This window comes from Oncorhynchus nerka, linkage group LG19 (genome assembly GCF_034236695.1).
Source record: "Oncorhynchus nerka isolate Pitt River linkage group LG19, Oner_Uvic_2.0, whole genome shotgun sequence".
Classification (NCBI taxonomy): domain Eukaryota; kingdom Metazoa; phylum Chordata; class Actinopteri; order Salmoniformes; family Salmonidae; genus Oncorhynchus; species Oncorhynchus nerka.
In genome coordinates this window covers 40,603,346-40,616,991 of record NC_088414.1, presented here as the reverse complement: position 1 = coordinate 40,616,991, position 13,646 = coordinate 40,603,346, and the positions used below count along the sequence as shown (strand labels likewise).

The 13,646-nt window shown below is 51.3% G+C and overlaps 1 protein-coding gene across 1 annotated transcript in view; it reads right to left on the bottom strand.

Annotated features, from left to right (window-relative positions):
- pds5b (PDS5 cohesin associated factor B) overlaps nucleotides 1–13,646 on the bottom strand; it is a 114,845-nt gene that overhangs the window by 34,735 nt on the left and 66,464 nt on the right. The window contains exons 17-26 of the mRNA XM_065004940.1: nucleotides 13,158–13,273; nucleotides 11,825–11,930; nucleotides 11,245–11,405; nucleotides 10,194–10,317; nucleotides 9,746–9,904; nucleotides 9,561–9,629; nucleotides 4,457–4,593; nucleotides 3,966–4,089; nucleotides 3,394–3,598; nucleotides 186–300 (exon numbers count right to left, since the gene is read on the bottom strand). Of these exons, the coding sequence (XP_064861012.1) occupies nucleotides 186–300; nucleotides 3,394–3,598; nucleotides 3,966–4,089; nucleotides 4,457–4,593; nucleotides 9,561–9,629; nucleotides 9,746–9,904; nucleotides 10,194–10,317; nucleotides 11,245–11,405; nucleotides 11,825–11,930; nucleotides 13,158–13,273 (1,316 nt within the window). The remainder of the gene's footprint in view (nucleotides 1–185; nucleotides 301–3,393; nucleotides 3,599–3,965; nucleotides 4,090–4,456; nucleotides 4,594–9,560; nucleotides 9,630–9,745; nucleotides 9,905–10,193; nucleotides 10,318–11,244; nucleotides 11,406–11,824; nucleotides 11,931–13,157; nucleotides 13,274–13,646) is intronic.

Below are 13,646 nucleotides of genomic sequence, written 5' to 3'. Positions count from 1 at the left end.
CAATAACAGCAGACTATAACAGCAGACTATATATAACAGCAGACTATATATAACAGCAGACTATAACAGCAGACTATAACAGCAGACTATATATAACAGCAGACTATATATAACAGCAGACTATATATAACAGCAGACTATATATAACAGCAGACAATGACAGCAGACAATGACAGCAGACTCACTCCTTGATGTCTTTGAGCTGTTCAATGTCCTGGACCTTGATGTAGTCTGGGTCGTGGACCAGCAGGTGAATGGCATAGGGGACCACATACTCAGGGAGCAGAGAGAACAACTTCTCTGGAATATATATTAAAAAACAACACACAGAAAGGTTAATACGCACCCTGGTCCAACAGTAACAACGGCCCACTAGTCAGTCACTGGCCTGGGGCAGGTAAACACATACATTGGGCCAGTGGATCTAGTCAGTCACTGGCCTGGGGCAGGTAAACACATGCATTGGGCCAGTGGATCTAGTCAGTCACTGGCCTGGGGCAGGTAAACATGCATTGGGCCAGTGGATCTAGTCAGTCACTGGCCTGGGGCAGGTAAACATGCATTGGGCCAGTGGATCTAGTCAGTCACTGGCCTGGGGCAGGTAAACATGCATTGGGCCAGTGGATCTAGTCAGTCACTGGCCTGGGGCAGGTAAACATGCATTGGGCCAGTGGATCTAGTCAGTCACTGGCCTGGGGCAGGTAAACACATGCATTGGGCCAGTGGATCTAGTCAGTCACTGGCCTGGGGCAGGTAAACATGCATTGGGCCAGTGGATCTAGTCAGTCACTGGCCTGGGGCAGGTAAACATGCATTGGGCCAGTGGATCTAGTCAGTCACTGGCCTGGGGCAGGTAAACACATGCATTGGGCCAGTGGATCTAGTCAGTCACTGGCCTGGGGCAGGTAAACACATGCATTGGGCCAGTGGATCTAGTCAGTCACTGGCCTGGGGCAGGTAAACATGCATTGGGCCAGTGGATCTAGTCAGTCACTGGCCTGGGGCAGGTAAACACATGCATTGGGCCAGTGGATCTAGTCAGTCACTGGCCAGGGGCAGGTAAACATGCATTGGGCCAGTGGATCTAGTCAGTCACTGGCCCTCCCGGGTCAACTTCTCAGTGTATTTGACGTTCCAGTTTGAAATTGACATGCTCTGTCGCAGTCTGCCATAGAAAACTGAAGCTCTGTTTGTGCCGTCATTCTGTTACCAAACGTTGCATCCCCACAGTTGAAGGAAATGTGTTTTTGTCAAATGTCATCAGTGAACATAGTATTAAATTAGCAATAGGCTACATTCTATAAAACGACACCTAGCATTCGTCTGGGCTAATGTAGCCTAAATCGATAGGTTCTCTCGTTTGAGAACAAGTTGTCTTTAAAAGGGCAACGTCCTATTTTGTGATGTAAAAATATCTTAAAAAGGTAAACGAGGTGAAAAAATAAAAAATTAATTGTTCACATTGGACCCTGCCCACACACAGCACTTGGAAGGCATAGGACTGGTCTGGTTTCATAGAGCAGATTAAATAGTATCCTGGTCTGGTTTCATAGAGCAGATTAAATAGTATTCTGGTCTGGTCTGGTTTCATAGAGCAGATTAAATAGTATCCTGGTCTGGTTTCATAGAGCAGATTAAATAGTATTCTGGTCTGGTCTGGTTTCATAGAGCAGATTAAATAGTATTCTGGTCTGGTTTCATAGAGCAGATTAAATAGTATTCTGGTCTGGTTTCATAGAGCAGATTAAATAGTATTCTGGTCTGGTTTCATAGAGCAGATTAAATAGTCATAAGGTGAAAGCACCAATTTGTAAGTCGCTCTGGATAAGAGCGTCTGCTAAATGACTTAAATGTAAATGTAGTATTCTGGTCTGGTTTCATAGAGCAGATTAAATAGTATCCTGGTCTGGTTTCATAGAGCAGATTAAATAGTATTCTGGTCTGGTTTCAAAGAGCAGATTAAATAGTATTCTGGTCTGGTTTCATAGAGCAGATTAAATAGTATTCTGGTCTGGTCTGGTTTCATAGAGCAGATTAAATAGTATTCTGGTCTGGTTTCATAGAGCAGATTTCATAGAGCAGATTAAATAGTATTCTGGTCTGGTTTTATAGAGCAGATTAAATAGTATTCTGGTCTGGTTTCATAGAGCAGATTAAATAGTATTCTGGTCTGGTTTCATAGAGCAGATTAAATAGTATCCTGGTCTGGTCTGGTTTCATAGAGCAGATTAAATAGTATTCTGGTCTGGTTTCATAGAGCAGATTAAATAGTATCCTGGTCTGGTCTGGTTTCATAGAGCAGATTAAATAGTATTCTGGTCTGGTTTCATAGAGCAGATTAAATAGTATTCTGGTCTGGTTTCATAGAGCAGATTAAATAGTATCCTGGTCTGGTTTCATAAGGTGAAAGAGCAGATTAATTTGTAAGTCCTGCTGGTTTCTGAGCAGATTAATAGAGCAGATTGGTCTGGTTTCAAATGACTTAAATGTAAATGTAAATGTAGTATTCTGGTCTGGTTTCATAGAGCAGATTAAATAGTATCCTGGACATTCTCCTGATGTTGATATTATTGTGTGTGTGTGACTGTGTGTGTGTGTGTGACTGTGTGTGTGTGTGTGTGTGTGTGTGTGACTGTGTGTGTGTGTGACTGTGTGTGTGTGTGTGTGTGTGTGTGACTGTGTGTGTCTGTGTGTGTGACTGTGTGTGTGTGTGTGTGACTGTGTGTGTGTGTGTGACTGTGTGTGTGTGTGTGACTGTGTGTGACTGTGTGTGTGTGTGTGTGTGACTGTGTGTGTGTGTGTGACTGTGTGTCTGTGTGTGACTGTGTGTGTGTGTGTGTGTGTCTGTGTGTGTCTCTGTGTGTGTGTGTGTCTGTGTGTGACTGTGTGTGTCTGTGTGTGTCTCTGTGTGTGTGTGTGTGTGACTGTGTGTGTCTGTGTGTCTGTGTGTGTGTGTGTGTGTGACTGTGTGTGTGTGTGTGTGTGACTGTGTGTGTGTGTGTGTGACTGTGTGTGTGTGTGTGTGTGTGACTGTGTGTGTGTGTGTGTGTGTGTGACTGTGTGTGTGTGTGTGTGTGACTGTGTGTGTGTGTGTGTGTGTGTGTGTGTGTGTGTGTGTGACTGCGTGTGTGTGTGTGACTGTGTGTGTGTGTGTGTGTGTGACTGTGTGTGTGTGTGTGTGTGACTGTGTGACTGTGTGTGTGTGACTGTGTGTGTGTGTGTGACTGTGTGTGTGTGTGACTGTTGTGTGTGTGTGACTGTGTGTGTGTGTGTGTGACTGTGTGTGTGTGTGTGTGTGTGTGTGACTGTGTGTGTGTGTGTGTGTGTGTGTGTGTGACTGTGTGTGTGTGTGTGTGTGTGTGTGTGTGTGTGTGTGTGTGTGCACTCCCTCACCGCTGACGGCAGCGTGTTGTTTAAGGTACTCTCTCCTGATTGTAATGTTCTTCACCAGACACTGCCTGGCGTGGGCCCGCCTCTCCTTCACAGGGTCCTTGGCACACAGGGCAAACACCGCCAGGTACTCCAGGGGCAGACGCAGGCGGCACAGACCCTTATGGAGCTTCTGGGCAAAGCCCTGGCGTACCTGGTAACACTCATCCTGGAGAGAGAGGGAGGAGAGGGGGAGAGGAGAGAGGGGAGGAGGGAGGAGAGATGGCGAGAGACGGGGGAGGGAGGAGAGATGAAGAGAAAGGGGAGGGAGGAGAGAGGGGAGAGATGAAGAGAAAGGGGAGGGAGGAGAGAGAGGGGAGAGATGAAGAGAAAGGGGAAGGGAGGAGAGAGAGGGGGAGAGATGAAGAGAAAGGGGGAGGGAGGAGAGAGAGGGAGAGAGAGGGAGGGAGGAGAGAGAGGTAGGTAGGTAGGTAGAGGGGGAGGGAGAGAGATGAATAGGTGTTTTGAATGAGGGAAGAGCAGGACATGTGTGTGTGTGTTTAGTGTGGAAAGTGTTTTAGTGTGTGTGCTCTTACATTGATGACCAGGGCACAGAGTTGGTACTGCTCCAGGGTGATGATCTCATGGTAGCAGGGCTCCTGTGCCAGCTTCAGTAGGGCACACGCTGCTGCCAACCTCAGCCTGGACATATCTGGTTTACTGTGGAGGGGGGAGGGAGGGAGAGGAGGTGTGGAGAATGAGAGGAGAGAGAAGAATGTGTCAGGTGTATGTCAAAGTCCTAGCAAATGCTGGTGTGTGTGTGTGTGTGGTGTGTGATGTGTGTGTGTGTGTGTGTGTGTGGTGATGTGGTGCGTGTGGTGAGTGATGTGTGTGTGTGTGTGTGTGTGGTGTGTGATGTGATGTGTGTGGTGATGTGGTGTGTGTGCTGTGTGTGATGTGGTGTGTGTGGTGATGTGGTGTGGTGTGTGTGCGTGGTGATGTGGTGTGTGTGCGCGTGTGTGTGGTGATGTGGTGTGGTGTGTGTGTGTGCGTGTGGTGATGTGGTGTGTGTGTGTGTGATGTGTACCCCATCTTGCCCTGCTCTGTCAGGTCTCCATCACTGTGAAGTATAGCAGTCAGCATCCTCAGAGTGGAGTTACCAGACTTAGACAGGGTGTTCTTTACGCCCAGCAACCACCTCACCATCAACTTGATACCCTGGATCTAGAGACACAGAGAGAGAGAGAGAGAGAGAGAGAGAGAGAGAGAGAGAGAGAGAGAGAGAGAGAGCGCGAGAGCGAGAGCGAGCGAGAGCGAGAGAGAGAGAGAGAGCGAGAGAGAGAGAGAGAGAGAGAGAGAGAGAGAGAGAGAGAGAGAGAGAGAGAGAGCCAGAGAGAGAGAGAGAGAGAGAGAGAGACAGAGAGCCAGAGAGAGAGAGCCAGAGAGAGAGAGAGAGAGAGAGAGAGAGAGAGAGAGCCAGAGAGAGAGAGCCAGAGAGAGAGAGACAGAGAGCCAGAGAGAGAGAGCCAGAGAGAGAGAGCCAGAGAGAGAGAGAGAGAGAGAGACAGAGAGCGAGCCAGAGAGCCAGAGAGAGAGCCAGAGAGAGAGAGCCAGACAGAGAGAGAGAGAGAGAGAGAGCAGAGAGAGAGAGAGAGACAGAGCCAGAGAGAGAGAGCCAGAGAGAGAGAGAGCCAGAGGGAGAGAGCCAGAGGGAGAGAGCCAGAGAGAGAGAGAGAGCCAGAGAGAGAGAGAGAGAGAGAGAGAGAGAGAGAGAGAGAGAGCCAGAGAGAGAGAGCCAGAGAGAGAGAGCCAGAGAGAGAGAGAGCCAGAGAGAGAGAGAGCCAGAGAGAGAGAGAGCCAGAGAGAGAGAGAGCCAGAGAGAGAGAGAGAGAGAGAGAGCCAGAGAGAGAGAGAGAGAGCCAGAGAGAGAGAGAGCCAGAGAGAGAGAGAGAGAGAGAGAGAGAGAGCCAGAGAGAGAGAGAGCCAGAGAGAGAGAGAGAGAGAGCCAGAGAGAGAGAGAGCCAGAGAGAGAGAGAGAGAGCCAGAGAGCCAGAGAGAGAGCCAGAGAGAGAGCCAGAGAGAGAGAGAGCCAGAGAGAGAGAGAGCCAGAGAGAGAGAGAGAGAAGCAGAGAGAGAGAGAGAGAGAGAGAGAGAGAGCCAGAGAGAGAGAGAGAGAGAGAGAGCCAGAGAGAGAGAGAGCCAGAGAGAGAGAGAACCAGAGAGAGAGAGAGAGAGAGAGCCAGAGAGAGAGAGAACCAGAGAGAGAGAGAACCAGAGAGAGAGAGAACCAGAGAGAGAGAGAGAACCAGAGAGAGAGAGAGCCAGAGAGAGAGAGAGAGAGAGAGCCAGAGAGCGAGTGGGAAGGAAGGAGGGGGTGGAGGGAGAGGAGAGGTTACAAACCTTTGCTTTGAAATGGGGACAGCAGACAACGTTTTAGTATGTATCACTTCAGTGCAGCCCCCCACACCACCACACCACCAAATACCACACAGCCAAATACCACACAGCCAACTACCACACCACCACACCACACAGCCAACTACCACACCACCACACAGCCAACTACCACACCACACAGCCAACTACCACACCACAGCCAACTACCGCACCACCACACAGCCAACTACCGCACCACCACAACACACAGCCAACTACCGCCAACTACCACACAGCCAACTACCACACCACAGCCAACTACTACCACACAGCCACCACACCACCGCACCACAGCCAACTACCACACCACACAGCCAACTACCACACCACCACACAGCCAACTACCTAACACCGCACCACAGCCAACTACCGCACCACCACACAGCCAACTACCACACCACACAGCCAACTACCGCACCACCAGCAACTAGCCAACTACTACCGCACCACACAGCCAACTACCACACCACCACACCACACCAGCCAACTACCCACCTAACTACCGCACCACCACACAGCCAACTACCGCACCACCACACAGCCAACTACCGCCACCACACACAACCACACAGCCAACTACCACACCACAGCCAACTACACAGCCAACTACCACCACACCACCACACCACACAGCCAACTACCACACCACACAGCCAACTACCACACCACCACACCACACAGCCAACTACCGCACCACCACACCACACAGCCAACTACCCACACCACACAGCCAACCACCACCACACAGCCAACTACCACACCACACAGCCAACTACCACACCACCACACCACACAGCCAACTACCGCACCTAACTACCGCACCACACAGCCAACTACCGCACCACCACACAGCCAACTACCACACCACACAGCCAACTACCGCACCACACAGCCAACTACCACCACACAGCCAACTACCACACCACCACACCACCACAGCCAACAACTACCACACCACACTAACTACCGCACCACCACAGCCAACTACCACACCACACAGCCAACTACACCACCACACCACACAGCCAACTACCCGGACCACACAGCCACCACACAGCCACCCACACCACAACCAACTACCGCACCACACAGCCAACTACCGCACCACCACACAGCCAACTACCGCACCACCACACAGCCACACAGCCAACTACCACACCACACAGCCAACTACCACACAGCCAACTACCACACCACACAGCCAACTACCCGCACCACCACAGCACCACACAGCCAACTACACACCACACAGCCAACTACCACACCACACAGCCAACTACCACACACACAGCCAACTACCGCCAACTACCACACCACACAGCCAACTACCACACCACCACACAGCCAACTACCGCCACCACACCACACAGCCAACTACCACACCACACAGCCAACTACCGCACCACACTACCACCACCACACAGCCAACTACCACACCACCACACCAGCCAACTACCACACCACACCACACCAACACCACCACACCACACAGCCAACTACCGCACCACCACACCACACAGCCAACTACCGCACCACCACACAGCCAACTACCGCACCACCACACCACACAGCCAACTACCACACCACCACCACACCACCACACCACACAGCCAACTACCGCACCACCACCACACAGCCAACTACCACCACCCACCACCACCACCAACACCGCACCACCACACAGCCAACTACCGCACCACCACACCACACAGCCAACTACCACACACACAACTACCGCACCACCACACCACACAGCCAACTACCGCACCACACCACACAGCCAACTACCGCACCACACCACACCACACAGCCAACTACCACACCACCACACACACAGCCACACCACACAGCACCACACAGCCAACTACCACACCACCACACCACAGCCAACTACCGCACCACCACACAGCCAACTACCGCACCACCACACCACACAGCCAACTACCACACAGCCAACTACCGCACCCACCCACACAGCCAACTACCGCACCACCAACTACCGCACCACCACACCACACAGCCAACTACCGCACCACCACACAGCCAACTACCACACCACCACACAGCCAACTACCGCACCAGCCACACCACAGCCACACACCAACACCAGCCAACTACCGCACACACAGCCAACTACCGCACCACCACACCACACAGCCAACTACCGCACAACTACCACCACCACCACACACAGCCAACTACCGCACCACCACACAGCCAACTACCGCACCACCACCACACCACACCACACCACCAACTACCACACAGCACCACCACACAGCCAACTACCACACCACCACACCACACAGCCAACTACCGCACCACCACACAGCCAACTACCACACCACACAGCCAACTACCACACCACACAGCCAACTACCGCACCACCACACAGCCAACTACCACACCACCACACCACACAGCCAACTACCGCACCACCACACCACACAGCCAACTACCGCACTACCACACCACACAGCCAACTACCGCACCACACAGCCAACTACCGCACCACCACAGCCAACTACCGCACCACCACACCACACAGCCAACTACCGCACCCACACAGCCAACTACCACCACCACACAGCCAACACACCACACCACACAGCCAACTACCGCACCACCACACCAACTACCGCCACCACACACCACACCACCACACCACACAGCCAACTACCGCACCACACAGCCAACTACCACACCACACAGCCAACTACCACACACGCCAACTACCGCACCACACAGCCAACTACCGCACCACACAGCCAACTACCGCACCACCACACACACAGCCAACTACCGCACCCACACAGCCAACTACCGCACCACCACACCACACAGCCAACTACCGCACCACCACACAGCCAACTACCGCACCACCACACCACACAGCCAACTACCGCACCACCACACAGCCAACTACAGCACCACACAGCCAACTACCACACCACACAGCCAACTACCACAACACACAGCCAACTACCACAACACACAGCCAACTACCACAACACTGCACCGCCCGGTCCATCGCGTCTACTACCGCTGTGGAGATCAAAGCATGTGCCGGCAAGACTGTGTTCTCGCTTAGTTGACTAAACAATGTAGCTAACTAACGTTACCTCCGTCGTTATGATGCCTTCGCTAAGGAGCTAACTACCTTCCGTCATTATGATGCCTTCGCTAAGGAGCTAACTAACATTACCTTCGTCATTATGATGCAGAGGTTGGGGAGAGAGGGGAGGTTGGGGAAGGAGGTAGAGGAGGTTGAGAGGTGGGAGGTTGGGGAAGGAGGTAGAGGAGGTTGAGGAGAGGTGGGAGGTTGGGGAAGGAGGTAGAGGAGGTTGATGAGAGGTTGAGGAAGGAGGTAAAGGAGGTTGAGGAGAAGGGGAGGTTGAGGAAGGAGGTAAAGGAGGTTGAGGAGAGAGGGGAGGTTGGGGAAGGAGGTAGAGGAGGTTGAGGAGAGAGGGGAGGTTGGGGAAGGAGGTAGAGGAGGTTGAGGAGAGGGAAGGAGGGAGGAGGTTGAGGGAGAGGGAGGTAAGGAGGTAGAGGAGGTTGAGGAGAGAGGGGAGGTTGGGGAAGGAGGTAGAGGAGGTTGAGGAGAGAGGGGAGGTTGGGGAAGGAGGTAGAGGAGGTTGAGGAGAGAGGGGAGGTTGGGGAAGGAGGTAGAGGAGGTTGAGGAGAGGTGGGAGGTAGAGGAGGTTGAGGAGAGGTGGGAGGTTGAGGAAGGAGGTGGAGGAAGAAGGGAAACCAACCTTGGCCAGGGTTTCAGAAGACACCTCATCATCAGGAACCCACAGCTTGGTGGTCTTCTTACCTGGGATCTACACAACAACCACACATCCACAATAAACAGAGGATGTTACAACCAGGAACACTGTGATAGCTTCTCCTCTCAAATGAAAAGACGTAAGTGTTCTGTGTGTCTATCCGTGCCCACCCTGTCGCTCATGAGCAGGTCCTTGACTATGAAGTTGGCCACCAGTGATTTGAGCGGAGCGGCAAACTGTTCTGGGGCCAGCAGAGCCAGGTGACCCAGAGTGGTGAGAGGAGTTATCAGCTGATCCAGGTCCTCAAGGTCCAGGCCTTTATGCAGCGGCTGGGAAGAGAGAGACAAGACATTTCACTCTTTACTTTGTCATCTGTTGACACTTCAAGAGGGCAGGTTTCCCCAGACACAGATTAAACCTCGGCCCAAAAATAACTTTCAATGGAGAATCACTACTCAGAAAGCTTTTTAGTCTCTCTTCCGGCTGGAATATAATATTTCATAATATAACATTTGTATAATATTTTATTAAATTATTGATTGATTGATTGATAGGGCTGAAGAAGCGAAGATATTAGGAGAAAAATTACTAGATCGTAAAAGGCAGACTGGTCCTCACCTCAAAGATCTGAGCGAAGTGTGTGTCTCTGTGTGTGAACATGGCATGGATACAGTGGATGGCATATTTGGCCTGGCGAGGTGGTCCTCTCTTAGCTTTGGTCTGCAGTACTGGCAGCAGAACACTAGGGGGAGAAGAGGAGAGCATTAGACCGAGGAATTATAGGGAAATAAGAGACTCTTTTTCCCCCCCGGGGAGATGAGGTTTATGAATTGCCTGACTGGGCTGTGGGACAGTACACCTGTTACAGTTGGGGAGTTCAAATGGAACTGATGACAGGCCCCTCCGTCTATCAACCAATCAGCATCCAGGATCCAAACAACCAGTTCTATATTACACATTCATACACTAGAAGGCTGTTCTACACACTACAGCAGCTTGTTCAATGGGATGCAATGGTCAAGAGAGCGGCAAGACTTCCTACCCCGTTGTTGGAGACATTAGCAGACTCCTTACGTTCTAATCTACAGAAAGACTGTGATTATTTAACGTGGGACTGACTATCCCAGTGACTTCAGCCTAATAACAACATCAAGGTAACACAATCAGAGAGCTTTATGTGTAAACATTTGTGTTCATCAAAGAAATGAAAAATGGGGGGGAAAGTCGTGAACTCACGACTTGATGCGAGGAAGGTATGTAGGTGTGTGTGTAGATGTATGTGTGTGTGTAGATGTATGTGTGTGTGTAGATGTATGTGTGTATAGATGTATGTAGGTGTGTGTGTGTATGTGTAAGGTATGTAGGTGTGTGTGTGTGTGTGTAGATGTATGTGTGTGTGTGTGTGTGTGTGTGTGTGTATGTGTGTGTGTATGTGTGTGTGTATGTATGTAGGTGTGTGTGTGTGTGTATGTGTAGATGTATGTAGGTGTATGTGTAGATGTATGTAGGTGTGTGTGTGTGTGTGTGTGTGTGTAGATGTATGTAGGTGTGTGTGTGTGTGTGTAGATGTATGTAGGTGTGTGTGTGTGTGTGTGTGTGTAGGTGCGTGTGTGTGTGAATATGTCTGTGTACACATCTATGCAACACAAACATTTGACATTAAACTCACGACTTGATGTGAGGGAAGCTCTCCTCCATCTTGCTCCCTGTGTTTTTAAATATCTGCAGCGCCGCCTCGGCCACCTTCTCATCATCCATCTTCAGACAGCCCAGCAGGGATTCAAACGTCTCCGCAGAGTGGAACGACACCGGGTGGGTGAACGACAGGACCTGGAGGGAGAGCAGAGACAGAAAGCACAGGAAGCCAGAGAGGAGAAAAAGAGAGGGGGGGGGAGGATGAGAGAAGGGTGAATGACAACAGAGACAGAAAGCACAGGAAGCCAGAGAGGAGAAAAAGAGAGATGGGGGGAATGAGAGAAGGGTGAATGACAACAGAGACAGAAAGCACAGGAAGCCAGAGAGGAGAAAGAGAGAGCGAGAGGGGGGTGAGAGAAGGGTGAATGACAACAGAGACAGAAAGCACAGGAAGCCAGAGAGGAGAAAAAGAGAGAGGAGGGGGGGGGATGAGAGAAGGGTGAATGACAACAGAGCACAGGAAGCCAGAGAGGAGAAAAAGAGAGAAGGGTGAATGAACAACAGAGACAGAAAGCACAGGAAGCCAGAGAGGAGAAAAAGAGAGAGAGAGATACCTTGAGTAGTTCCAGTCCTGCCCTGATGGCCTGTTCGGTAGGAACTCCCTCTTCATCATCCTCAGCTGTTCCATCTATCGACTTGTTCACCTGCTTTACCAGAGCACTGAGAGGGAGGGAGAGAGGGAGAGGGATGGAGAGAGAGGGAGGGAAGTAGAGAGGGAGAGAGAGGGATGGAGAGAGAGGGAGGGGAGAGAGAGGGAGGGAAGTAGAGAGGGAGGGAAGTAGAGAGGGAGAGAGAGGGATGGAGAGAGAGGGAGGGAAGTAGAGAGGGAGGGAGAGGGATGAAGAGAGAGGGAGGGAAGTAGAGAGGGAGAGGGGGAGAGAGGGAGTGAGAGGGATGGAGAGAGAGGGAGTGAGAGGGATGGAGAGAGGATGGAGAGAGAGGGAGGGAAGTAGAGAGGGAGGGAGAGGGATGGAGAGAGAGGGAGGGAAGTAGAGAGGGAGGGAGAGGGATGGAGAGAGAGGGAGGGAAGTAGAACGGGAGAGGGATGGAGAGAAAGGGAGGGAAGTAGAGAGGGAGAGGGGGAGAGAGAGGGAGGGAGAGGGATGAAGAGAGAGGAAGTAGAGAGGGAGAGAGGGATGAAGAGAGAGGGAAGGAAGTAGAGAGGGAGAGAGGGATGAAGAGAGAGGGAAGGAAGTAGAGAGGGAGAGAGGGATGAAGAGAGAGGGAGGGAAGTAGAGAGGGAGAGAGAGGGCGTTAGAGAGAAAAACACAACGTAAGAAAATCATAGATCAATCACCTTGTGTGTTTGGGGTTGTGCAGTAGAGTGTGTGTGTAAGTGTGTGTCAGTGTGTTGGGGTGTGTGTGTGTCCGTGTGTTGGGGTGTGTGTGTGTCCGTGTGTTGGGGTGTGTGTGTGTGTGTGTGTCAGGGTGTGTGTGTGTCAGTGTGTTGGGGTGTGTGTGTCAGTGTGTTGGGGTGTGTGTGTGTCAGTGTGTTGGGGTGTGGGTGTGTCAGGGTGTGTTAGTGTGTGTGTGTCCGTGTGTTGGGGTGTGTGTGTGTCAGTGTGTTGGGGTGTGTGTGTGTCAGTGTGTTGGGGTGTGTGTGTGTCAGTGTGTTGGGGTGTGTGTGTGGGGGTGTTAGTGTGTGTCAGTGTGTTGGGGTGTGTGGGGGTGTGTGTGTGTCAGTGTGTTGGGGTGTGTGTGGGGGTGTGTGTGTGTGTGTGTCAGTGTGTGGGGGTGTGTGTGTGTGTCAGTGTGTTGGGGTGTGTGTGGGGGTGTGTGTGTGTGTCAGTGTGTTGGGGTGTGTGTGGGGGTGTGTGTGTGTGTCAGTGTGTTGGGGTGTGTGTGTGGGGGTGTGTGGGGGTGTCAGTGTGTTGGGGTGTGTATTACCTGATAGACTCTGTGTCGATGTGTACAGGAGCAATTCTTTCCAGCAGGAACTTGACCATCTCTAAGAAGGGATTACTGGGCTGTTTAGGACTGCCTAACTTCTTAGTGATGTCTCTCTGGAGGACACACACACACACACACACACACACACACACACACACACACACACACACACACACGGTTTCTGTTAGGGAAATGTGGCGTCAGACATCTGACTGGCAGCATTTTATTTTACCGTACCCATATGCATTGAGTAACCTGATTATGGCGTCCACCCGCGGTGTTCAGAACGACATTTAGTTCATAGCAGTTCATCTTCAACAGAACATGCAAGTCGAGGATGCAACGATGTGAGATCCCTTCTTACTAAATGTCCGATGCCCACATTTTCCCCTCAGGCATCAAGATGAGTAACGGACAGCAAAATCACTAGCCTATGTCAATCTACTATCCCCCATAATATAGAAAAATGTCCTTATTCTATTGGTC